General features: G+C 37.3%; 1 protein-coding gene across 1 annotated transcript in view; it reads right to left on the bottom strand.

Annotated features, from left to right (window-relative positions):
- The window catches only part of SLC9A9 (solute carrier family 9 member A9), a 186,126-nt gene that overhangs the window by 94,779 nt on the left and 63,420 nt on the right, over nucleotides 1-27,927 (bottom strand). The window contains exons 7-9 of the mRNA XM_027650649.1: nucleotides 17,804-17,942; nucleotides 16,869-16,974; nucleotides 8,537-8,625 (exon numbers count right to left, since the gene is read on the bottom strand). Coding sequence (XP_027506450.1) covers nucleotides 8,537-8,625; nucleotides 16,869-16,974; nucleotides 17,804-17,942 — 334 coding nt within the window. The remainder of the gene's footprint in view (nucleotides 1-8,536; nucleotides 8,626-16,868; nucleotides 16,975-17,803; nucleotides 17,943-27,927) is intronic.

Genomic DNA, 27,927 nt, shown 5'->3' with positions numbered 1-27,927 from the left:
GTTTCAGAGATCACTCTTCAAACATCTTGTGAGAAGATCAAGAAAGACACAGTAACATGATCTGCATAGTTACATAAAGCAGTTTTGGGCTCTGCAGTAGCTTACATAGTCCCATGCAGTTTGACTCCACCACACAGATGAAGATATATGAGAGTCTCATTTGTGATTCAGGGCACCTTTCAAAGAAACTACAGCATGTGTCTCAGTTTGGAAGTTCATTACACATTTCTCCATATGCCAATGAGATTTTGGCCTATAGGTTATAATTCCAATTGGTATATGTTAGCTAACTGCTGGCATCTGCTACTGTGCTGTAAAGAGTAAACTATAACCTTAACAATCTAAGATCTTTATTAATATTTAAAGAAAATGTTTAATGTTTAAACAGATTGTAAAAACTTTAATGAAGCCATTTGGAAACTAGTTTGCATATGGTATTATGTTCCTTAGCCTACCAGCATCAAAAATGACATCATTTTTCAACAAGATGAGCTTCTCTGTAGAAATACTGCTTCACTGCAGTTCTGGGTTACTTCAGGGTATGAATTACATTTGAGCATGTTGTATTTTCCAGTTACTGTGCTTAAGCAAAATGAAGGAAAATGGTTTTTGGTTTGTTTTTCAAGAGACTTTCTCTTCTTCATAGGTCCAAAGTACTTTTTTTATTCAGGGGGCTGTGTGTGTAAGATACTAGAATATGATATTCCTTATAAAATATGGGGACACTTTGCTTGATGGGAACTAATGAGGCCAGAGCACATGTGCACATTTGCAGTTAAGGAGTCACTAATGCAGGTGTGCAAAAACAGGAAAAATGAAAACTGTAGAATGAAGTATAAGACTGAATATTCTAACAAGATTTCTGTATGTGCACACCCGGTATTTTCAGTATTATGGATAGGATAGCAGCTAATTTATGATATAAACCATAAATTATGCAGGTAATTACTGATACACCATAAAGTCTACTGTTATCGCTTCACTCGTAGCAATGTTTCCAAGCTGTTTACCATCCATCATGTAGCTCACAGCTGAAAGAGAGGAAACAATTACAGCATTTCCACATAAATTTAAGGGGACTCATATGTAAAGAGACTGCAGATTAACATTCTTTTAGCATGGTTAAGTAATCAGGAACATCAGTCAGATAATGAGGGATTCTGTTGAGAAATTCAGATTGAAAGACATGATTTCCTTTTGCAGAAATCAAGATTTTCTTGTGTTGTTACGATTCTTGTTAAACTCATACAGTAAGCAGCTTTAGCTTTCTTTATAGCATTATACTATTCTGCAGGGTTCCATAAGATCTTATGATACATCTGGTCAAACAATGCACCTGGCATGTTTCCAGACTTCAGCTTTTTCTGCTAAACACAGAAAATAGCTGTGCAGAGATCTGGAATTCATTGTACATGTCCTGTCAGTTGCAATCCATTTTAAAGGTAATAATTATTACAAGCACCACGTGTGTGGTGCATTTTCACTTAGAGAAAAGAAGGCAATTTATGAAGGAGAGCAGCGTGTTTGTAACAGCCCCGGTGGCTCTGCAGAGATGCACTGAGCTTCCAAGCTATAGCACTGCAGCTCGGAAACACAGGGCTCAGCCAGCATGTCCAGGACACCACTGCAGCTCAGCAGTGCCTCAGGAGGGAAAAGTGGAGGTTGTAAGAGAAAGCACAGGACAAGAATGAGGGGCTGTTCTCTCCAGGGTACTTAGGCTAGAGCTGTAATGAGAGCTAATGTCTAGAGACGCCAGTTTTTGGACTCTTAGAAGGGTAGAAGGCTGTGACTTGAGTTGTTTCTGGTATATACCAAGTTAGTTATCTCAAACTTAGCAGGAATCTCTATACAGTTTCAGGTGTCTACTCCTAGTAGCCATATGCTAAATGCAGCATAAACCATTCTTCTTTTTTAACTGTGCTTACAAGCTTTTTATGTTTGTATAATTTTCTTCTCTCAGAAAGAAAAAACAACAGGGGCATTTCTGTGTTCTCCCTGATTGTTTTGAACAGCTGCAAAATGAAGGTTTTGCTACAGGCCTCATCCAAAAAAAAAAAAAATCTGTGTGCACTGTAAGAAAACAAGAGCAAGGTTTTTCCCCAATGTTACTAATTTCCAAAGTATACTTTAAGCAAAACAAGTTAAAACAAGGTCAAAACTCTACTAATGCTATTCCAATACAAATAAATCTCTCCAAAGGCTATTTTATTTTCATATTTTTGTTAGCAGAATGAGCTTTTTCTCCAGACTCTTCTGTTGACTTCTGTAAGTTGGTCACCTGTGCTCTTTTCTGAGCAGCATTGTCTGAAGCCCCAGTTTTTCTAACTTTTGAATGCTCTTGCAGGAGTTCAAGGACAGTAGAAATTCAGGATTTTTTTGTTCAGCTGCAGAAAGGGAACCATGAAACAGATGGAGACAGTGCCCATCAGAGCTAAATTTTATGCTCAGTCTCCACTTAAATGGAAAATGTACTTCATGCTTGCAACCTGTTTGATGCTAACCAGGAATTTGGAATTTACTGGATCCTTTAGGCAAAGACCTCTTGTATACTTTTTGATGACCTGAGTCTTTTTTTCCCAGACCTGAGTGCCATGAATTAGTTAAGAAGAATTTTCAGTTTACCCTCAGAGTACTAGCCATCAAATATGTTATCTCATATCCAACAGCCAGTGGTGCTGTACACCCTGGAAGACAATAAAAAAAAATATTCTACTATGAGATTTTCCTGTAGGCACTGAGACTGTGCTGGGAAAACAGATTCCTCCTGCACAGCACATATGCAAAGACTGATTAGAATCTGGTACTGGTGGTAACCTTGTTTGAAAGATAACTTTCTTTTCTCTCAGTCTTTCTCTCTGCTAATTGTGTATTTGGAAACACCTGACCTCTTGCAGTGCCTTAAAGGTCATTTTTCCCCAAGTAGAGTTTCTGAACAAATCACAACAGCTGTCAGTTAGGCTGCTCATTTCAAAACCATGGGAATTATGTTTTGTGGTAGTTGCTGCCTGGCTAATTATCGAGGATATTTTGCTGTAAGCAGGGTTTTTCTCGGTCTTGAAATACTCTCAAAGTTTTTATAAGTCAAGAGATTGAATTGTAAGAGCCATTATAAAGTGACATTTGTGTGTGTACTTTTCTTCCCAGAAGTGTAAACACATTATCTATGAACAATCCAATGTCTGATAACATAAAATAGTAGGCATTAGCCAGAGATATATTAGTATCGGCTGTGTGCTATAGAAGTAAGCCCAGCTCCAATGTTTAGTCTCTTAGATGCTCACACAAATAGCAGAACCAAAGCCACAGGGCACACACATGTCCTGTGGACTGTGGAGGATTTAAGATAAGGGTACTCAACTTATTTCGTTTTGTGCTGCTGCTTCTCCCTGTGAGTTTAGAGGGCTACTTCTCTCAGGTGCGAGATATCCTGGGTGGGACCCTTTGTAAAACAGATCGATGCAGTCTGGGCTTTAGTAACACATGGCCAGCTCTGCTCAGCTGCTTCCTTCAGAAAGATAACAACAGCAGCTGCAGCTCCTGGCACGTGTTTTTAACAACAGATTCAGGAGAAATCACTCTGTAACTAGAGCAGAATTTGCAGTGCCTTATTAATTTTCTTATGAAAAGACAGCTGATGGAAGAATCCTAAAAGTCAGTCACTGTATCCTATGTCTAGAGAAAGGAGATCTGTTATTTCAATGGTGGCTGTAGGTCTGCTTGTTTACAAGACACATAGGGCAGCATAAAAGCAGCAGAATGACCAATCACAGTGATGGTGTGTCATTTGGATATTGTGAGCCAAAACCTGACTTCAGCCACCTCTTTGCCTTTAGTCCTACAAGGCTCTTTTTAGTAAAAATTATCTGCTTGAGTTCAGATAACACTCTTTTGATTAATCGATTACTTTTTCCCTTTCAGTCGATTTTGCACCTCCATTGCCATACTTTACTTTTACTTTACTGTTACAATTTCCTTCTGAATTGAGTCTATAATCATGGATGGAACAACATCCACCTAAGCATTGGAATAAGCTCCCCAGGGAAGTGGTGGTGTCACCATCTCCAGAAGTTCTCAAAGAATGAATAGATGTGACATTTTGCAGTATAGTTCAGTGGCCATAGTGGTATTCAGTCAATAGTTGGATTTTATGATCTTGGAGATCTTTTCCAACCTTAGTGATTGTGTTATCCTAAGTCTAAAATCTATATTGAAACTATATGATAACATACTAGGGTCAAGAGACTATAATGATTTGATTTACAGTTTTTGAGAAATTAAAAAATACATGTTTTATGACTGTTTTGTCAACCTATTTTGATGAATATGATTAATTAGAATTAATTTAATATACTTATAAACACAGTCCTTTTACACCAAAGTTTCTTTGGAATGCAGCTTAATTTATGATCCAACAATCAACTGGATTGATCCCTAGCCTGTGTCCTTGTTGGAAAACATACAGCTATGTCATCAACAACAGGAAAGCTTTTAAAATTCCAGGTATTTTTAAGGGATTTCTAGGAAATATTAGCTGCTCCTCTGCAAAATGATTACTTTTAATAATCAGAGATAATCATGTCTCTGTGGAGAAATCATTTATAGTGTGGAGAGTAAAATTTGAACCATGGAACTATGTCCATCAATGAGCAAAGCCCCAAGACCAGTCTGAACTTTCAGTCCTCCAGTCTAAACTAATTTGCTCAAGCATATTAGTGAGAGCTCATGCTTTGGTAAACTCAGAGGTTAAGCAGCACTGAGCTCTCTTGTTTTTTCTTTACCTCATTGTCCCACCCATGTAAAACCTTGGAGGTGAAAGACCACTGAAATCTTAATGTGGCATCTTGTGCACACTGCACGCCCAGTGCAGCTGAACAATCAGGCCACAAGCTTTTGTCTCTAAGACAGGTGTTCCATAATGGGGTTGCTCTCAGGGTCAGCAAAACAGGTCACTGTTTAACTCTAAGGTGGTTAGAAAGGCTAGTACATGTAATTTGAGATAGCAACCTTCACTCGCTTGTTAGACAAACTATTTCATAGGTGACTATGTGAACAAGGGTTAGGCTGGTGGAATGAATGGAGACAGACAGGACAGTGTGTGACACACTCCCTTGTTGGTTGGACATGCTTTCTGGTGTCTTCTTGTAATTCCCTGGCTCTATTCCCATAGGAGATGCCTTTCAGAATTCCCCTTCCAGAATTTGTTGCTGACACCCTATGCTGTCTGTGAACAGAATTCTCCATATCCTTGCAAACTTAACCAAAGAACGGTATTGCCCTGTACCATTCTCATCATTGTGGTTGTTCCCCAGAGTTAAAGGAATATAACCAGAAATTGATACAACTCCGAAGTATGATGGGTAACATTTATAACTATTAGTCAGTACTCCCCCACTAGGAAAATGTACTGTCTTAGCTTGGCATTTGAGTGAAAGTGAGAGAGGGCAGAGAGAAAAAGATATTTTATCTTCCCATAGAGAGCACAGTATTGTGCATACATTCCTTTCTACAGGTGACCTGTAGGGATTTATACTGCCCACTTTCAACAAACTAGGGATTTCCATTTATCTCACAACACCCTGCCCAGCTACTGACTTACTTGTAGCAGAGCAAATCAACCCAGCCCAACTGTACATCTGAAGCCTAATGTAAAATCTGAGCTATAATGTCCCAAGATTCAGAAGCAACTGTTGTTTGGCTGCAGCATAACGTGAGGTGATATAGCAGCTGTAAATAATTCCAGAGAAAGCTGCTCAGAATCAAATAGCTTTCGATCTGATCCCAGCAGTTTCATCTTCTCCTTCGTGAAAGATGTATTGGATAAATTAAACTTTAAGTGTCTGAGACTCAGGAGCACTCTGTTTGACCTAACCTTGTTGCCACGGAGGGTATGGTCGATTGCAATGTTAAAACCACTATGACCGTAGTCAGGTCAATGAGGATGACTTAAAAATACTGCCATACAACATCTTTCATGTTAAAAAAGTCAGTAAAAACACACAGAGAGAATGTTTATAAGCACTTAATGAGAATTGGGATAAGTGAATTGAATGAAAACTATCTAAAGCCTCCATTTTCACTAAATCTTTGTTATCTTACTTTTCTTGTGACAGTGTTCCAATAATCAATTTTTTCTTGCAAGATTAGTGTTACTTTATACTTCCAGATGCAGATGCTTGAAATCCAGTATTTCTTTTTCATGGAATGTTAAACAGGGATTGACAGGATAATAAAGGATACATGGGGACTAATAATTGCATGGCATCTTTTAACAGGCATTTTTAATTGAGGTTCTTAAATTCTCATTTAAGAACTGTAGATAAGTTTTCATTTTATATCAATAACTAAAGAAAAACATACTTGTCTTTTTTTCTCTCTGACCTATTTTTTTAGAAAAAATGATGAGGTATTATGACATATGCAGAACTCAGCATCATAGTCAGAAATACCTTCTCTATCATTGTTTGCTGGATTTTACCACCAAGCTATGAAATGTTAAAATTCAGTAAAAAATTTAAAGAAAATTATGCAAAGCAGTAAAGAAAATGCATTTATTTAAAAACAGCAAACACAATTTCACAATCAGATTTAGAGTTTTAAATCTAATTTCCATGGTTTTTGTTAGCTTTAGCCTGAGCCTTAACTCACTGTTTTGTAGTGTGCATTACAATTCAGCACTTCTTATTGAAACTTTTGTCGTATTGTAACAAAAGAGAGAGACTGCTTTGGAATAGTTCTATAAATGAACTGAAAAACCCTTGATTTTGGCCAGTAATGAGTAATAAAAAAGACTCAGATTGGGAGCAAAGCCAACTATCTGAGCAACAATATTAATTTGAAATGCATTGAAGTCATATATGATTATGAGAATGCCAAGCGTATGGCTTATTAAATTTGCTTGATGAGAATTCTTGGGAGAAGAGAAAGAAAGAGGCAGTGCAGGTCTCACTGAAACAGCTGCATGTGAAAGGGTAATATTTGGATTAGAAAATAAATTAGAAGAATTCCAAGGAATTTAACAACAATTTTTGAACTACATCATAAAGGAGGCTGAGGATTAAGAGCTTATGGGGGAAGAGAAAAACAGAATAGAAAAGGGTGCATAAAACTCATAACTCCATAGAGAAACACATAATCCCTTTTCTGTGTGTTCAAGGGTAAATTGAGTTTATTTTCATTATTTTATTTGCACTTCTTGAATAGAAGGGAATAACAAAGTAAACATGAATAAAACCAGTATGCGTTTAAACAAAATGTTAGTTAATTCTGTAGTTGAAAAAGCTTCATATGTAATTAAAAATATCACCATTTTTCTTTTTCTCTGTCTGAGGCTATGCATCACCAAAGCATGCAGATGAATCCCTGAAAAAACCTTGTATTCAAATTTGAAGTTATATGCAAGAGTAGCAATGGCAAATTTAATTCAGTATTTCTGCAAAAGAGAAACAATTCTATAGTAGATATAAATGTCGTTCCCTTACAATACAGTCATCAGAGAAAGGTTACTTCTCTGCTGGAATACTTTTTGAAAGCATCAGTCTCTGCTGGTATGAAGAAATGCAATTGAGAAGTCTTACCTAGTTCAATAGCTAACACTTTATTATGGAAGTACTGACCAGAAACTTTTTTGTGATTTAAAATCTGTGACTCTAACAGTTGAGCTGGGACTATGGCCAGTATTTTTTTCTATCAAGCTGTTTTTGATAGAAAATTGGATTTTTGATTAAATTGAGATGTGCAAGAAACGATGAAATTTTCTACGTAAAATTACCAATGCTTAGAGGAGAGGAGCTGCTGAAAAAGGTACCAGATCACATCATGAAAATTATAGTATTGGACTGTGTGTTTCCATTTTGTTCTAGGAGATAGATTTTCTACAACCTGATGTTCATGGGACATATGAGTCAACATTATAAAGGGGAAGAAAACTGCATTTAAATGACTTTTTGTAGGATCTAGGTAGTGGCAGGGTAGTCTAAAATTACTCCTTGTGCTGAAAAGTATTTTGAACATTGCAATGCCATAAATCTGAGAACATCTCCAAGTTTTAAAAAATAATTACAATTGCACTAGTCACTTGTTCAAACAAAAAGCAGATGACCAAATGTCTCATCTCTAAAGCTCTAAATAGTACATTGGAAAAAAAATCACTGTCCTTCTAATTATGTCACTTTTTAATGAAGTCTGTGGGCCAGACTGTAGTTTAGACAGTCCTTTCCAAAAATTGACAAGGATCCAGCCTCTCTGACCACTTCTGTCTTACCTCTTTGATTTCCTTACCTTTGAAGCATTTTTGTATGGAGGCTGGTGTAAACTGTTGTCTGCACACCTGACTGACATTTCAGGTCTTTTGGGAAGGACAGATTCTTATATTCTTATATTTTTTTCTTATCCAGAGAATAGTTAACTGTTTCTCTAGTCTTTCCCCTAGTGAAGACATAAGCCTCTTGCCTTGCATCAATGAAATGCCATCCAGCTACATTCGAGTAGCTGTTATTCCTTGCACCAGTTGAAGACACAAAGTCAGTTATTTCCATACCTGTTTGGTTCTCATTTTGGAATCTGGTGACAGATTGTTGTAGGTGTAATGGGCCTGTGTAACTCCACAGAAAAGGACTGCAACAATACCTGAAATTCAAAGAAAAAACAGCGTTAGCTGTTTCTATTTTCTTACTTAGGTTTGCAAAAGGTTGCATAAAAGAGAAAATTAGTCTGTTATCACCTTTTTGTAACAGAAGAAATTTGAGATATATTTTATAAGAGTATCTTTCAAATAAACTAGTTTTTTTTGTTTTTTTTTTTGTTTTTTTTTTTTTTTGCTTTGCTAAAAATCCTGTAGATCTTGAATCTTCTACCTGGACAATCACGCATTCATAGCACTTCTACTGTTGTGTATTTGGCCTGAGGCTGTAGAAAATTTGTTTCAACTAATACATGGTATGATCTGACTGTAATCTATCTGACAGTAGTTGTAAATGTAAGACTAGCATAATTGTAATATGTAGGACTTCAAAACTTTTGAAAAAATTTGTTAGAGACTGAATAGGAATGGAAAAAATATTTTTATTACATTTAAGTGGTTTGAGGTCGCTTGGTACTGAATGACTGCAGCAGGGGAAAGTCAATTCAGTCTGTGTCTGATTGCAGCCTTTTCATAATCATGTGCAAGGAGGACAACAACACATTGCTTAGAAGTGATGCTCTGGCAGGTGCAAACTGCACTGCCCAGAACAACCAGGTCAGTGACACATGGCAGCAGTTACATTCCCAGCTTGTGGAAGGTCTTGAGGAGCAGGGCAGCAGGTTTTTCAGGAATAATAACAACAAATTTATTTTTTAGTTCTGTTTTTTAATACTTCTTCCCTGGCCCTGATTCTAACTCACTAGAATCATACAGTAACATCACTGTAATGCAGTATTATAATTAAAGTAGCTGACAAGATTGTAACTATAGTTTCCTGTCAGCTCCGGACACAGATAATGAAGAAGGAGCCCATACAGGGAGAAAATGGAAAACCAAAATAAAATGTCCACCAGTAGCCATATGTAAGTGCCCATGTGGGAAGAAAACTCTGGGCTTTTCTTAAACTCAGGGCATGCCTACATAGATAATTATTTACACAACAGCTCAGGGCTTTATGATGTCCATTCTGATCATCATTCCCCTGAAAACCTTCACAAATTTTTCCCGAAGCACGTGGAGTGTGCAAGTTCTGCTTGGTTTCGAGCTGCACATCATGTGAGCAACAGGTGGCTTAGCCCAGAGCCAGCCTGTGGTGGGATCACTGTGTGCCAGGGATCTCTGAGGCTCACACAGGCACTTTTCCACCATCCATCCCCACAGTGCCTTAGTCCTTGTGCCTTTCAGCCCTTCTACTCACTGCCTCCTGTGTAGGAGCCACAACATACCCTGATTAGCCTTTCAGTTCTGCTTCCTCATGGGCTGCTCTGCACGTTGTTAGGTAATTTTTAGCTCATAGGCTGCTCACATTTACTGAAATTATATTGATGAGTCTGAGGCAACAAAGCAAGTGGAAAGATATCTGTCCAGATTTAGGCACTATCCAGCCTTGCAATGTGATTGTGCTGCAGCTTTCTGAGCATTTATTGTGTTAAACTAGCAGAAACATATAAACTAGTTGTATTGGAAGCAAAAGCATGGAGTGGAATGTGAAAATAATCCCAGTGTCTTCCTTCAGTCCTGGACTTGAAACTGGATAAAGCTTCCTCCATCTTCTCCAGGATGGGGACTGTCCTGACTTAATGAAGGCCAGCAAGAAGGGGCTGAGTAAGGGGATGGAATTTGCAGTGCTGCACCTTTAGCACAGTAACCCAATATAAACAATCTGCTACTTCAAGAGGGTTAATAGAAGCAGGCTGGGCTTCAGACTCACAGGAAAAACGGACGGCACTGTACTGAGCAAGTGTGAGGTGCTTCAAGCACTGGTGCCTCAACATGTTCTTTAACAGGCTTATCCAAATTTCTAAATGTTTGAATTTTAGCAGCAGGAGGGCCTTTGAGGTAGATGAAATATCCTTCTGCCCTGAACCATGGCACAGATAAGGGAACAAATCAAAGTAATAATTTAGACAATGCTGAAATTACTTCATTTGAGGGAGATGGTGTGTGTGGGATCTGTGCGGTGTAACATACCAGTTACATTAATTATTACCTTGCTACATCTTTCTCTAGACTCTCCTTGGATTACTACCCATGCAAATATTGGCCAACAAAATCCAATTTTCTTTACTTGCAAGACTCTCTTGTTTCTGGGAGGAACTGAGGCCTGGCATTAATATGCCTTTAAAGGAAGAATAAAGTAAATAATTCTGAGATGAATTTGGCACAAGGGATAACTGCCATCAGAAAGAAAATGATTATTTATTTAATAATAATAGTAATAATAATAATATATTATAACAATAATTTCTTCCCCCCCCCCCACCCCCCACAAACCACTGTAGACATTTTCTTTGCTTCTGGGTTATCTTTATGTTGTAGATTTACCTGTACTGCTTCTGCAGAACTGTCTCTGTAGCCAAGAGAAATTCCACCAAGCTTTAAGTAATGTCTTCTTTTTTTAATATTTATTTTCTTAAGTCTGCTTTGATATTTATTTTTTTCTAGCTACACTAAGACTTTTCTTCACAGTAAATAATGTGAGGAGCAGTGAGGTTGTCACTGCCCAAATACATTTCAGGGAGTTCATATTTTCATGAGGTCTAATTGCTCTCATAAATGTGTCTAAGTCTTTTTTCTCAGTAACTGTATTTGATTGTGCAGAAATGATCTGGTGAGTTTAAAAATTCTCAAGGCATTGATAATATGCAATGGGATGCTCAAACAATGACATTTCAGCTAAAACTGTAGCCAGTCAGTAATGTTGCTAAGTATCACTAGCTCCAGGCTCAGTAACAGAAACAGAGACAAGAGTTTCTGATTCACTTTCTTCTCTATTAATCATCAGAGTGTCATCTTGCATTTTTAAAATTGACTATTAAATATGATTATAAACTGTTCTTGACTGCTAAGAAACTGTTAATTATGTGTGTGAGAGAACTGAGTGACGTGAGGAAAAAAATGGCCTAAATCTGATTTTACAATAAGAATAAATTAACCGAACCATGCAATTACGCAAGTGTAGAAACCAGATACCCTGTTTCCAGGGAAGACTGGGAGAATGCAGAGGAATATTTCAATTGCTACAATAGAAAGCTTAATATGTACCAGCCATGCCTCTTGCAATGAATGGTTCGTTTAGAGTCTTGGAGAAAATTGTTTGTAATGCATTTACATAAAAATGATTACTTAAGAATAAGGACCAATTACATTTTAATGCAACTACAAATGAAAGAGAAGTACCTAAAGAGGCAAACACAGAACTCTTTAGTTAGAAGAAAAAAGCAATCTGGATTTCTTTGTAAGACTATTAAAGCTAGATCTTGAAGTTAGCTGGGTAGCAAAATACTGTATGAACAGAGTATGGTACATAAATGAGGTTGTTAAGTTTTTGCAGGCTTGCTTTCACAGAGAAAGAGGTAAGAGCAAATATGGCAATACTGGAATTGTAAACAGAAAGTATCTATTAGATGTAGGGAGGCAGATAAGACAGTCTTTTTAGTAGTACTTAGTGCTCAGTGAGTAATTTCAGACTGTTGGAGACTCAGTTCTCTGGTTTCATTTTTAAGTGGCAAAAGTAGCAACTACTGAGACACTTAGTACTACAATTGTCGAACAAAATGCTAACTTAAACAGGTAATGTTTTGATTTGAAATGAGTGATCAGTTGTTAAGTGCAAACAGCTCCTTGTGTTTATTAACAGATTATTGAAATTTTTCTCTTAATATAAAAGATGAGACACTTCACAGTAAAATGCTTATAGTCACTAGTAATCTTTCAGCTGCAGCTCATCCTCTTTGAACAGATTTTATTAGAAATAAAAATCCGACAGTTTTATTTGGGTTTTTTCCCCCACCTTATATAATAGAGAAACAGACAGCTTGCTAGCTGTTAATACAGTTAGAGAACTTATTCTTACATTAGTTTTTACAAATACTTGTAGCTGATTGTTAGGACAAAAGTGAGTAATATGAAAAGATAATACAGGATAAATGAATAACTTGTATTTTAAAAAGTATTTTGTTGATGGTGTGAACATTAACCTGACAGTGTGAGAATTAATTTACAAGAGTTAATCTAAAAACGTCTTCTATATTTTCACTAAAAGACAATTTTTTTTGGAACATTTCACAAATGCATAAAAAGAAACATTTAGAAAGTACAGCATGTGCAGTGTGCTTTTAATGTAAACCTGGAAGTGAGTGGCCACAATCAAAACTTGAGAATTTGCTAATTTGAGAGAATAAAACTGACATGATGTCTCCACCTGTCAGGGCTTTTGGTGGTAAAAAAGGGATAGAAAAAGAAAACCCCCAAACCTCTACCTTCAGGGGAAGCAAAGGAATGGATAAAAAGTATAGCTTCCTCTCTAAAGATGCACAACATACTGCAAATCCCCCAGTAAAGCAAAACCAGCAGGAACTGGTCTTCATCAAAGGTGGTGAAATGTGTGGAAAGGAGAACAATGAGGATTGGGTAAAAGAGAAATTATTTAAATCAGATAAAATGTACTTTGGAGTCATATTTATGTCAGAATCTCCCCAGCACCTGCTAGGATGCAGAGTGACTGTGTGAGTGGCAGGAAATGAGGCACTGTCGTCTGCCTCAAATTGCTGCAGTAATAAGGCCATACACCCAGTGGCAACAATATCCCTATTCACTCTGTTTTCACTGAGGGTATGAAGTGTGACTAATCATTTTCTTGATACTAAAGAAACGATTTAAGGCTTCTTTCACCAGACCTGCACCAATGCAGAACTAAAGCTCGTACTTTGTTCATGAAGCTTTTATCTCTGGAGTTGTATGAGGTTTATTTTATGTTGAAGTGACAGAAAGTAACAAAAGATGGAGCTGAAGGGATTTTTTTAGGCCCTTATCTGGGGACGGTACATTGGTATTGCACCTGGCTGCTTCGAGACGTGAGCTGCAGTGTTGTACTTTTGTAACCTCAAATGAATTGCTGAATTCAACTTAGATTGGAACCCCTATGGTGACACATAACAGCTTTTATCCTAGACACGCTAAGAGTGCTTACCCTGTTTATCCTGAACCTATGCAATAGCAATAAGACTCATTTTATGCAACTGTTCATTGGTCTCACCCTAATGCCATGCTAGAATATGTACTTTTCTCTAAAATCATGTACCTTTCTCTTTTTCCCCTTACTGTCTTAAAAGGCTGTACCTACAGCAGGCCCTAAATTAGCCAGACCCAAGAATTGACTCCAAATTTGTAACAATCTGGCTCATTTGTTATCCGTCTCTGCACAGCACTGCAAGGGCCATCTTCTTACCTCCGAAGAACCTGCTTTTCTCATCGGGCTCAGATTTCACTCTGTGCTCCTGGGAGTGGCAGATCTATGGCTTAGGAGAATTGAGTTTTACTCTAGAAGCCAAGTTATCTCTTCTCCTTCCTTACTGGGAGGAGTCTGCCTACTTCTCTGTGTGATGCAACATGGCACATTACTTATGAATAAAGGAAAGAAACCCACAAAGTTTAGAATTTAAAGCCCAGAACAACTTCCTTTTATAGAATAATGTCAGCTCAGTGAACTAAAGCCCATGTGGTCCCAACCTGACTTCAGTGCTCAGAACTGCAGACAGAAATGTTCTGGTAGATCCCTTCTGAGAGTGTCACAAGAAGAACTGCTCACAACATTTTAAAAAGCAATGAGGTAGATGGTGGATCCAAGACAAATTACAGCAAACAGACAGGAGCAGTGAACAGCAGAATAAATGCACTTTGTCAGCAGCACTAAAGGAAATGGAAGTTGGTGACATTTGTTCTTGCTATGTCCTAAACACAAAGGTAGCACAAAATTGCCCCAGTGAGAGACCAGATTTTTGGACTGATCCTGGGTACATCATCCATAATAAGCTGCTTATTTATTTTTGGAGGAAAAGCTTTCCTGCTTGGTAGACTGTGCTCTCCTCTGAGCCCTTGAATAACAAGACAGGTGTCAGACACATCACAAAATGTTCAGATGAGAATTGCTGAAGGTGAGGAAACAACAGTAATTTATTATCACAAACTTTTCCCTTTATAATGTTCAGAAAACAAAGGGCTCTGAAAACCAGTAAATGAACAAAGAAGATGCTCTTCAACATTTTTTACTTCAAGACCTATTTCTTTCTTGCCTTCATAGTGCAGACCTTTACCATGTAAAAATCAGAGGTGGCTGGCTGCAATTTTGATGCCTTTACACTGATAAATTCTATATGACTTTGCAGTATGCATTCACTGAATACATATATGCAAGTAAATTCACATACACATTTGAGTGTGTTTCTGCAGGTATATTAATCTCTTTTTATTTGAATGTCTACTCACTTCAAACAGCTGTAGATAGAGAGAGTCTAAGTGAGGTGAACATTAAATGCTCGTGTACATCATGGAATCTTTCACAGACTAATGACTTAGTGATCATTTAAAATTTAGCAAATTTTGTTAATTACAAAACAAGAGGACAAGCAATTAATACATGCAAGATGTACTTTCCTCATTTATTTTGACAAGTGTTTAATTTAAATTATTTATGATTTTTTTTATAGCCTACTAGTAATGAAGTTTGAACATGAAAACAACTCTATTAACACTGACCTTACTCTAGTACTCTGTTATTACAGCTTTTTTCAGCAGTCAGGAATTATATACTTCAGGGCAAATGAGAAAATGCACAAATTAGTTTCTACTGTATAAGAATCAATTTATCATGCATATATCACAGCTTGATAATATAGCTATAAGATTAATAACCATAACATTAATTTATAATTTACAGTTATCAGTATGACAATAATTGTGTAGTCATCCAGGATTTTTATGTTGATTTGCTGGTTTGATCACATCCATTTTTCAACTAGGGTCAGGCCCATATACTGTGTGTTATATATCATGGGATATCTTGAGGCAAAGGAATAAAATACTTTCTAAAATATTGACCTGTACTACTCTCCATTTACATTTTATTTTAAAAATCTGCTAGTGGGCTCTACCACCTACTATACCCACACAAAAACAGTATAGGCCATTATTTCTAAATTATGAAATACTTCAATATTAGACTTCAAAAGACTCAGAGTGATTGAAGAACTGGTATGGAAAGCATTATAAGAATGAAATTATTTTGCAATTACATTACTTAATAGCTACAGGGAAATACTGATGTCTACTGTTAATCCTTTGAAGTTCATTAAGAAGGAAGGAACAGAAAAAACACAATATCCAAGGAAAATGAAGTTCAGATGCCCCTCTTTTTATTCATTGGCCTGAAGATTTTGGCAGTAAGCAGGATGCAAAGTTGTTTAATTAATAAGATAAGGATGCCAGAAGATGCAGATGTTGATACCCATTCAGACATAGTGCGATTGTGTGGCTGATATTAAAAAAGTAATATGCTAGTTCCAGACAACTCAGTAAAAATATAAAAACATAACTGTTGACTCCAAAAGGCTTTGAACAATTTTGCAAACAAACAAGCATGGGTCGCATCATCACTCCATTAAGCAGTTTTCTTCCTCTGACTTTCCCTGACATTAGTTAGAGCATTAGATTTCAGGGGCAACGGCCTCAAAAACATTAAAACAATCAGGGTCATACAAACTGTGTTCTCTTGAATTACACTATACAGTAGGCTGCTGTGTACGTAAACAATTTTTGCCTAAACTTCTGTACACTTTTTAATGGAGGCCCTGGGTATAACTGACTGTGATCGTATAATTTCTTTCCTGACATCTCTACCTGTCACTGGGACATGGCTGTGCCTCTCCTGTTGCTAAAGGTGTTCATGGAGGGGCACTGAACAAGATGACTTCTTTTTTTTTTTTTTCTAAGTACAGAGGTGGATGCCACTGGCAATGTTGAGGATGGCCCTGTCCTCTGTTTAGTCATTGATAATTGGGAGGAACAAGAAGGGACCAGGACATGCAGTGTGTGCAGAGGAACACACAATCTCACAGTCACATGGCACTGCATATTTGCTTCCTTGTACTTACTGTCATCTTTGGTCCTATAGCTGGGCAGAAAATAGTTGGATTAGTAGTGGGACTAATAGGGATGGGATAATCTAGGGAAGAAAGACTGAGAACTTGAGTCTGATCTAATATGTTTTTGTCTGGTAGAACTATCTTCAATATAGTAATGGGCCTTTAGAAAATTTTTATGTGATGTCATGCTTAAAATAAACATGCATTTTACCCACACTAGAGGCATATTATAAAACTGCTTTTATTCAGTAAAATTCAACACTTACCTGTAAGCCCAGCGGCTTCTGCTGATAAGAAGGCACTCCAGGATAGGAGGAAAAATAGACCTGTCTCCAACATAGGAAACTCACACAGCTTTGTAAATTTTGTCAAGTGCTAAAAGTTTACTAAGGAAAAATAAAAACCCAACAGTTTTGTAAGCTAAAATTGCTCCTGACCTGATAAAGGATAGAAGAAAGAAAGCTCCCCCACCATACTCATCTATACTAGTTGAATTCAGGAACAACTGCACAGCTTCTAAGTTATCTCAAAGAGGAAAATCCAGAACAGGTTTTGAAGTCAGCTATTTTAAGTGCTTTTCTGGGCTTTGAATTAATGCCTAGTTGGTTGCATTTGATATTTTTTTTCCCAGCAAAAGGAAGTAATTTTGTCCAGTTTTATGAGCGAGCTGACATTTGTTTACACTTGCATCCATGCAAGGAAGATGAAAATCACTTGTCTTTCTACAGTAGCATTTTACACAAAGAACTGTAAAACCCAAGCAAAAATGCAGGGCAACAGACAGACCTTTAATTTCTAGCTTAGGTAAACTGATGAAGTTGTCAGTCACACTGACATGGTGTAGTGTTTCCCTTGTATTTTTGTATAATTGCTGCTAGCTTGTAGTTCATAAATAAGTTACTGTATTTAATAAATTCATGTTTTGACTTCAAAACACTTTCTTTAAAATGCAACCATTTCCAAATAGTAAGATAAAGACCAGAGTCTTGCCTAATGTTCAAAAGAAATTTGAGTATAAAGTTCTTTGTGGGTTCTGACAAATAACATTTTCCGTCAATTTATGATTTGTCTGTTGGTTTGCAAAGACTTGAATCTAGAGTGAAAATGTTCAGGCTTAAACTAAAAATGGTCAGTCTCAGATATCAGGTGTTTTTTCCAACATATATAAATTTTCTCTCTGAAAACAAACCATAAAGGATATTAAAGCTGTGACAACAGCATAAGAGGATCCCATGGCAAATGATCCAGCAAAGATCCCCAGGAAATTTCCCATTGACTGGAAGAAAGCAGCAGCATCAAAAGCATTAGGATTCTCCTTAGGACTGTAAATGGATATAGAGCTGAAAAGAAAACAAAGAGATGGGGAGAGGGAAAGAAAAAGGAATAACAAACTCAATCACATTGTTACAATTTTGGAATCAATAATTGAAAATTAATATTTTTAGGGACTCGAAATGCAAACCAAAGCTTCTCTGCGCTAATAGCAGATGAGAACAAAGCAGATGGAGATGGGGGACAACCAATTTATTTTCAAGATGTCATACTGTAAATCAATAGTCTACTGCAAGTCAGTAACATTTGTATACTAGAAGTGCCATAAACAAGGCCAACTAAACATTAAAAGGTGATAGGTGTATAAGAAAACTGCAGGGAAGATAGATAACTTTGAATTATTTATTGTCCATGTGTCTTCAGAGCAGTTACATATTCGCAAATACTCGATAAAAAGTGCAGGTTTGTGGCTGAGGCTCAAATGGGGGACACAAATCACAGCAGATACCAAACCTGCAGCAGCAATTTTGTCATAAAGTAGTTCCCTTTTTGGTATAACCCTTCATAACTAGAGCTGAAGCCATATCAAGCGCTCAGCAATAGGAAACCTTGTGGACAAGATGAATGTTGTCCCACAGAAAGAAACTGCTGCAGTTGTCAAAGGTCATCTCCTGTATCTCACCCCCGAGTGCAGCCCTCATGGGTATTTTTGAAAAGGAAATGATGCCACTAAAGCAAATGGGCTGTGCATGAAACAATTTTTGAGAGTCTCAGGGTTGTTATTTGCCACCAGTCAATTATTACCCAGAACACCAATAACTCCTTGTATGAATGTCTCTTTTTTCTTGTTGAACTGTTATATTTAACAGATGAAAAATTGCTCTAAGCCTCCTAAACTAATTAAGCAACACTTTAGATCTTTGTGTTCTGTTGCTTTGAGTACTGTAGGTCTTTTATGTTAGTTGTCAAAGAAAATGTACTGAGCTTGGCATTGGATTCCAGAATGCAGCTTGGATTGCTGGAAAATGATAAGTATTTTAAGCGTTAAAAATTTAGAAATTTTAAAAGTTGTAAGTATTTTAAGCTTTTGCATATTAAAAATGTGATTTTTGCAGTCTTTCACTTTGAAATAAGGCTTAGAGTTGAAGTTCTGCTTGAAGGATTTTTTAAGTAGTTGCATTCAAATCACATGGAGATATGTGAAAACAGTTCTCATGCTTTCAGTCTGCGAGAAATGGCACAAGGTTTCTCAAGGCACATGGTGGAGCACCAATAATTATGAGGGGTGAATACTCATCTACTACAACAGAAGTAACTAAGCCCTAAAATCTGCTCTCTCCAATTATGCTGATTAGCACCACTACAAAACTAGTGAGATTATTTGTAGTGGAAAGTGCTATTGATAGAGGGATACAAAACACTATTAGCAGAGGAAATGCTAATCAGCAACATGTTGCTATCCACATTTTCAGTCCTTTTTCAACTGTGACTCTCTCAGACCAGGGGTCAGTTATAGCTCTTTGTTTCTCTCGCCTTCAGATTATTCCTGAAATGTTTTTCACCTCTAGCCTACTCAAAATGTATTGGTTTAGACCCCACATGAAATAAAGAACTATATTAAGCCACAGATGCATTCCCTAAACTGGCAATATCCTATCAGCTGTGATACAGTATGGTTATAGTGTGATTTAGTAAGTGTATTTTGTGTTGTTAGGGAGGGCTTTGCTTTATCTAGTTATATAAAATTGGAACTATTTGGTAGTGTAACCAGAACTGTTAGATCTAAAGCTTGTAGGTCTGTCTTGACAGCAAAGCAGCCACTTTGTCCTCTGATGTTTGCCCCAAACAAGTATACAGAGACTTCAGCTGCTGTTCTGCTTGGCTTAGTGAATTATAAATCAGGAAATGATCTTTTTTGCCATTGGTACTGCTGACAGCACTGTGGTGAATTCAGAGAGGTCAGCCTAAAATCAAGGAAAATGGTTCTGTGACATTGATGGGCTTTGCCCATGGTAGCGATAATCAGTAATAAAAAGTAAAACAAAAAAATCTTGACACAGAGTGAAAGTTTAATAGTCAAATGTAAACTCTAGTCATTAAATGACTTTTTATTAAGTATGTTAACATTAAAGGAAGAAAAGTTGACTTTATTAAGACCAATTAGGGTTCCAGTTTGCCCTCCAACTTACCAGTAGCTTTCAGGTATGAAGCAAACTAGAAGAAAGCATCCTATTCTTAATATAGTTATTTCAGGAACAAATATGAAGTGACTCATTCTAACTGGGAAATTTTTCTACTCAATATGCCCTGAAACCCCAGGATTCTTTAAAAGCACCATAACACAGCACATGCTCATTGTGCTAACTGTGGTTACTGGACTAAATCTTTCTAGAACTCATGTTTCCCTGCAGCTCAAAGAGTATTTACTTCAAATTTTCACTTTGCATTATTCTGTATTAGACCAATTATTTATTTTTCTGAATATATTTCTTCTTTAACACTAACTTTTAACCCTTTCAACCATCCAAAATACACACTAATTTACCTGGCAGTTTTTCTATATAAGCTGTAATTTAGCAGAACAGGATTTTATCCTGTTTATTCCAGTACTTCCTGCCAAACCAATTATTTGACCTAAAGACAAAATTGCAAAGTTTAACACTGGAGAGAGCCATAATTAAAATTATGGTTCCTCTACTCTTCTTCCTTTTCCTCAGAGAGCACTTCAAGAGGCGTGCTGGCATGACTTGCCATTTCTGCTCTCTGTGCCTGCTACAAAAGGGGTTGATTGCAGTTCATTAATAAGCAGTGTGGGAGAGTTTGATACGAAATTTCAAACTGTGTTTAGTTTTTATAGGCTCTCTAATTGCTGAACTTGTTTAAGAAAAAAAGGGTTTATTTCTGTAAATTTGTATCAGAGGTGGATTAAGGGAATGCATAAAATAAATGCAGTAGAAAACCTTTTTCAGAGACTGATAAATGAACAGAATTAATGACAAAGACATGCTTTATCTGCCACCCACAATGAGATAGAATGGAAGGATAGTAATAAAAGATTTTTGTTGGATCCTCACTGAATCCCCTATATATGTGTCTCACAAACACCTGCCCCAGTCTCTACTGTCTGTCTACATGTAAGTTTGGTAACCTCTGTCTCTCCTTCAAGTTGGAGTTAGAAATAATACTTAGCTTCCTTGCTGGTTCTTATAAGGATTAGCCAGTACTTTCTATATTAGAAAGTTATTTAACAGATATCTTTTTATTTCCAGTTCTTCTGTGCTTCCTAGACCAAACAACATTGGACAGGGTCAAGTGTTTTCACAGCTTTCAAAAAGGAAATCTAGGCAATATTTATTCATAAAATAAACTGCAAGTTAGGGTGGTTGCTCTTGCTTGAAGCAGATAGAAGGATTGGCAGTTTGTGTCAGTTGTACCATGCTAATTATTGCACTTCTTTCTTCCCCTCATCTGTTAAGATCACGTTAGGATGAAAACTCAGCACAACAAACACTTTCATTCTATGGACTTGTGCAGGGATCTAACATGAAAGGTCTGCATGAGGGGAGTGCTATTGCAGTAGAAAGCATAGTCACATTTCCAGTTACATCTTACTTGATTCCTTTTTTACATCTTCAATTATTCTTAAGGATTATCCTTTAACTAATGGAAAAGATTCCTTTTCTTGATATAAGCCAAAGTGATGCAACATCTGCATCAGATGACTGTTAGAAAAAGGCAATGTGCTGAAGAAAATACACTCAAGCATCAGAAGGAGAATGTTTGTAAACAGCAGAAATTTTCCAGTAGAATGATGTGGAATCAATTATTAGAAATAAACAGTAAACAGATTGTTTTATTCCTTTCTTCCTCCTTCTGTCTATTTGAACAACATGAAAACAAACAGCTAATTATCTTTGGACAGGAAGATTTCTTTCCACTTGCTAAATCAAAGGGCTTCCTTTAGCCCAGTGGCCTTCTTCCTATTTACCACTTTATCATGTAATACTGCACAGAAGAAAATCGGAAATAATGTGAAGAAAAAATACATGAAAATACAGAAAGGTCAGATGTTCCTTAAAATACCTTCATTGAATGAAGTGAGATCTCCCTCAGGCAATAAATAATTATAGAATTAAATGGCAATTTCATCAGCTGCTAATTAAGAAAATAAAACAGGCCAGAAAAAAAGGCTTCTAGAGTTCAAGGTTATTTTTAAGAAGGAAAAAAAGTTTGTCTTTCCTGACATTATAATTATACAGAAAAAGATAGGTCACTATACTGTATTAGAAAACTTGGATCTTTAAGAGAAGTGGATTGAACTGAACGATTTCTGTTCCCACACAACTTTTTAACTATATAGTTTTCTTAAAAGTGTTAGAAGAAAGCTGAAAAGACAGAATTGTAATTTGCCCACAGTATAAGTGTTTGAACTACAAGCTAGAAGTGAAAGCCCATGGATGGCATCAGACACCTACATCTTCTCTTGGCAAGTTTTAGGTTGGTAAAGCTTTCCAGACTTCCTCACGAAAGAGCTCCTCACACAGCAAGAGCAAGTAGATGAACTATAAAAATAAAAACAAATGAGGAGGTTTGGGACGTGAGTGTGCCAAGCCAACAAAAGCATGTATGAAGCAGGGAAGGTTTGAAGACAATTAAGGCTAAGCAGAGACACATCAGTGTGGGAAGACTTTAGGCAGCCAATTGTAACAGTAGTTTGAGGCAAATACATGGAGATCCTCTAGATGAAAATTTCCAACAACAAACACTGTATTTTTCAGATGTGTTTAAAAAAGTGATCAATAAGTAACGCAAATGCACAGAAGGTGCACTAAAAGAACACAGATGAATCTTTTGAACATCCTTCTGTGTAAGGAAATCTGTCTTTCTGGAATATATGCCTGATAATACTTGCATGTTTTTAGATATTTAAGGCTCCTGAAACACGGATTTCACAGAAATACACATATTAAGCTTTCTATTGATATGTGTGTAAGAGCTGCAAAAGATAAAGGAAAAGGTACTGGTGGTTGAATTGCTGCTGGAATGGCCAGTATTTGAACCTTCATTTTTCTGGATACCCAAAACTTTATTCTCCTTGGCAACACAGTACATCATGGGTTTTATTCTATTGACAACCTGGTTTCAGCACACTGCTACTAGTACTATTGCTTTTAATTCTAGAAGAAGGTCTAGCAGTTGTTTTAGGAACTATTTTCTATCTTGGATCACACTCTGTTCCTTTTTCTCTGTGTCATGGCTTATTTGCTTCTTCTCTTTTCTGACCTTACTTTTGTTCCTTTGTAGGCTTTTCCAGACTCTATAAACTATTTACAGAACATTTCATTTTGGTGACTTTAAACCACACTAGCACTTACTGTTGTTGTATATGAGATTTTAGTGTTTATGGAAACCTTTCTCCAAAAGGATTTGCTATCAGTTCAAAGGAACTAGCTGATGACATATGTCCAAGCATCCATGCTGGAAAGGTAAAGCTGTCACAGACCCTATGGAAAACCTGTTTTCACATTTATCTGCATGAAAATAGGAAATCAGACTCTCTGCTAGATTTTCACTTAACATAAAAAAATCATAGGTTTATTCTACTGACGGACTCAGGCTCCTTTTTAGGTGACACAAAGCATTCTCAGATCTGATGTAACTGTGTAGCTTACTACAGTTGTCAGCAGCATTACAACAGCAGTTGCAGAATTTGAGTGACTCTGTGCCATCACTTGGGCCATCAGAAATCAGTTTAGCTCATCAGGAGTAATTTTTGGCAGCTGATGATAAATATTTTTTACACTGGTAACTATTTTCAGTTTTCTTCTGTGTTCAGGCCTGAGCTGACACATGGCAGCAGTTTGTCAGAGAAAAGGACAAGTAGTTTGTGTTGTTCCAGGTAGATTTTCCCTAATGCAGACCTTAGTTCTCACTGACCCCCAAAATCGGGGACTGCAGAAAATCTGTCATTCTCCCTCCTCCTTCCTGTCTCCCTACCCATTACCTTTAGGAAGCCTGCTCTACCTCCTTAGGGAGCCTTGGAAACTATCCATTGTGGTGATCCCATTCTTGCCCTGAAAATTCCACTACCATTGCCTTAAAAGTACCTGGTAACTCACCCACCTCAATGGGATTGAACCCAAATACTCTGGTGCCCAGGGAAAACCTCTGCAAGTCCCTCCTGACAGAGGTGCTGGACACCCCCCCTCCTTCTGATCCTGATCAGAACTCAGTCACTGCAGACCTGTAGTCACTAAAGACACACAGATGGGAGGGGCGAGATGATAGATTTGACAATGAGTAATGAGCTAACAGGGCTGCAGGCTGAGAGATTTCAAATCTAAAGTCATCTCTGATCTGGGGTGGAGCTTCTCTACCCCTGTGCATCTGAGAAATGGTATGTGCTGTCATCTGTACAAGTATCTTAACTCCTCATTACTTTGTTCTAGGCAAACATCATCCTGTTTTTATCTTTGACAGAAAGAAAACCTGGGTTTAAAATCTGTGTAAAAGAAAACTAAGGCTTTAATAGTCAAATATGTTTGCATATATCTGTGGCTTGGTGTTGTCATTCTCAAATGACTGCTATTGCTTCTAAATGTCTAATTTTCATAAATCTATTTGATCATACTCACTTCCCAGTGACAACTCTTTTCCTGTCCCATATCTTTGAGAGGAATGAAGCACATGAGCAGAAAGCAGATGGCTGATAGTGGGTCCCTATGACAGCACGTGCTGCATTCTGCTCTGAGCCTGACTGTCCTTACTTATGAGCTGATGATATCAAAAGGCATATAAATTACACAGTTCTGTGCCTGAAAAAATGATCCTTTCCCATTTGGATATCACAACTATAATACAGCTCACTGTTTAATTTCCATTCTTTTCAAACCCTGCATGGAGAGAAAAGGGCTGTGTATCTAGAGCAGTTTGAAGTCTGTCCTCCCACTTAGGGAGCTCTTAGCGGCTTCATCAACTGTGAAGATGTACATAGTGCTAAGAAGGTAGAAACAAAGAATCAGTCACCAAGGAACAGATAAAGATAAAAGTAAATTATTTTTGTGTTAATATGAAGAGCTGGATTTCTCCTCTTCCTTGCAGATCTCTCTGTAATCACCGATGCTTTTGCAAAATTGAACTTACGAATTAGAACAGTACTGTAAAAAATACACTTTTTTTTTCTGCATAGCAAACATGACTGTTAAAGGTGCAAACAACCAACCTTCTGAGTTAACAAGAAACAATAAACAAGGAAAAATTTCTCCAATCAGTATCTGGAGGAAAAAACAAATAGATTTCTATGTTATTTGAACCAAAACTGCTGCATCATGATAATCGTGACACTAAGGGAATTAGATGTGCTGTATGTGTTAACACTACTGCTGGTGCTTGTCTGTGAGTCTAAGCAATCTTTTTGCCTCCCTACCCCAACATCTGAGTTGAGAGCGATTGTCCACTCCCAGCTCTCGCACTTCTAGATCCGACCATCTGAACTTGTAACACAATCTAAAGATTTGTATCTCTCTAATAATAGTGTGCAGCACTTACTTTCTTCATATACAGTCAGATTTTTATCTCCTATCAGCTTTACATTATTCTCCCTCATTATAGCATTCTTCACCTTTGTGTTGCCTTTCAATTCCTTGACTTGTGAGCCACTAGCCTTCAAAGTTACTTAGAACAGAGCTAATAAATATTTATCAGAAACCTTTACAGAACCTTCCCTTTACGTGACAGTTCTTACCATTAGTGCAGGGTGATGAGACCCTGGAGTAAGGATTTGCAGTGAAAATGATATATCACTCTTGAAAGATAAAAATCGAACCAATGTGTAATTTCAAGTGTTCTGTCAGCATAGGCAAGTTTAATGTGCTCTTGGAGGCCTAATTCGATCCACACCTCAGCTTTATTTGTGCAAAAGTGGCAAAACATGATACTATGGGACTTAATTTACTCTACACACACAGAGTGCAAAGAATAGAAAATCAGAGCACGCTAACGAGACATTGACTGACGTGTCCATAAGAGGTAGGGAAGGTGATTACTGGAAGGATAGGTGGTCTTAATTAACCCTCCCCCTTTGTACTAAAATTTCTGGGATAACTCCAGGATGAGATAATGAAGCCTTTCAACTATCCTTGTCTTTCGCAGTGACTGTACTCTTGCAAACAAATATGACATTTATCTACGTCAATTGGACTCTACCTCCCTGTTGATAAAATGATGTAGCCTGGTGGTTGCCTGCATGGAGTGTTAGGATGCTGCAGCATCAAAATTACTATGATTTGCTGTCATTCTGCTGCAGCTCTCTAGATGAGAAACTGCCTCAAATTACTGTCACAATGATGAGCATCTGAAGCAACTCCACTGATTCAACGCAGTTGTTCTAGATTTACACTGGTGTTAAAAAAAGCAGAATATGACCCCAACACTTTAAGGGAGGTTTTAAGGAGCTTGGTTAACCATGAAAAAAATCCTTTGCCCTTGTGGGCAACTAGCAGAGATTAAGCTAAAACAGTTTGTGCTAAACCTTTATTGAGTAGTAATTTTCTCAGAATTATACAACCCATGATTTTTCTCAGGAGCATCTTATGATTGAAATAACAGAAAATGATGTATATTTTATGCCAGACAGTACTCCCTTCATTTAGGGTTTGACTCATCATCACAACACTGCAGAACTCACTACACCTGTGTGCAGTGTGAAATACCAGGGATGAACAGCAGCCTTCCATTTGGAATAATAGCTGGTTCTCATCCTTCACAAATTCACAGCCCTGCCTTACCTCACCCTCCTCCAGGGTTTAAATCAACTTGTCCCTGAGATTTAGTTGGTTAAACAGCACTACAGTACACTATAATTTTCCTTGAAATTCCCTTGAATGAATCTTAACAAATGGGTGGAGGGTCAATATCAGATTGCTTAGCTTATCAGTGGAAGAACATTTACACCAGGTTCTTATTTAATATTCAAAAAACTTTATTCTTCTGTGGCCTCTGCTTAGGAAGATCCTAAGGCTTGTGTGCAGAGCAGTACACTGGGAGACCTGATGCTGAGTGTAATTGATGAAGATAAGGTACAGTGAATCCCATACAAATTAGAGAGAAAGGAGTAAGAAAGTCTGTTTAAAGTTTTTTCTGTTTCAGTGTTCTCCCTCACTCCTACCTAAGACTCTATAATGCGTAATAAACAGGAAGAAATGTGATCCTCAGTATGTGTCCACAACATGGTGTGTCATCCCTGTATAACCTGTGTATGCAAAATAGATTTTATCATAGTCAGAAGGGACTTAAATAGGAAAAATCTACATTTCATGTAGCTTTTCAACATCTGGAATACAGTTTGTCTATCTTGTACCCAGACCCTTGTGGAGATTTTTTTAAACAATATTAATGCTCTGAGAAATATTGTAAAGAGATGCAAACAAAATGGGCCGTGTGGTTTCTAAGGTACCCAGACCATGCCTTAGGTGACCCTTCCTCAATCCTGACTTGCAGCAATGTAACCTTGAGGTCTGTGCCAAACGTCCCTCTTTAGCCACATTTTACCAGGGGAACACTTATCTCAGGTAACACAGTCCATTGCAGCTGACATGGAGGAAAGGAGAGTTCTCTTTGAACTGTTTTGTGTTAGCATTGCAAGCTCCTTATGAAATTTTCCTTTGCATTGGACATTAGCACTTCTCAAGGATGGGTCACATCATTTTTTCCCCCAGTGAAGACACACCCTGTGTACTCAGTCTGCTGGTCCTGCGCTTCAGTTGGGAACATAGCTGGTATGGAATGGGATTTTCAAAGCTCGATATTCTTATCGATTTTTTTCATGTGCCCACCAGACAGATGATAATTTTTGCCTCTTGCTAATCTGGATTTGAGATGAGCCAGTAATCTAAAGAAGAAAATCTTTTTAATCTCCTGAGCTGTTCAATCCCACCTACATTTCATTATTGGAAATATTTTCTATATTTTAGAAAAAAATGGAATAGGTAGGGAAAAATGACTTGGGCATTGTCTGAATGAAATACTATCCTGATAACAAAGCTTCTCTCACAA

Source organism: Corapipo altera, unplaced genomic scaffold (genome assembly GCF_003945725.1).
Source record: "Corapipo altera isolate COAL_440 unplaced genomic scaffold, ASM394572v1 54, whole genome shotgun sequence".
Classification (NCBI taxonomy): Eukaryota; Metazoa; Chordata; class Aves; order Passeriformes; family Pipridae; genus Corapipo; species Corapipo altera.
Note: the sequence above shows the minus strand (reverse complement) of the source record. Positions and strands in the feature narration are given on the sequence as shown.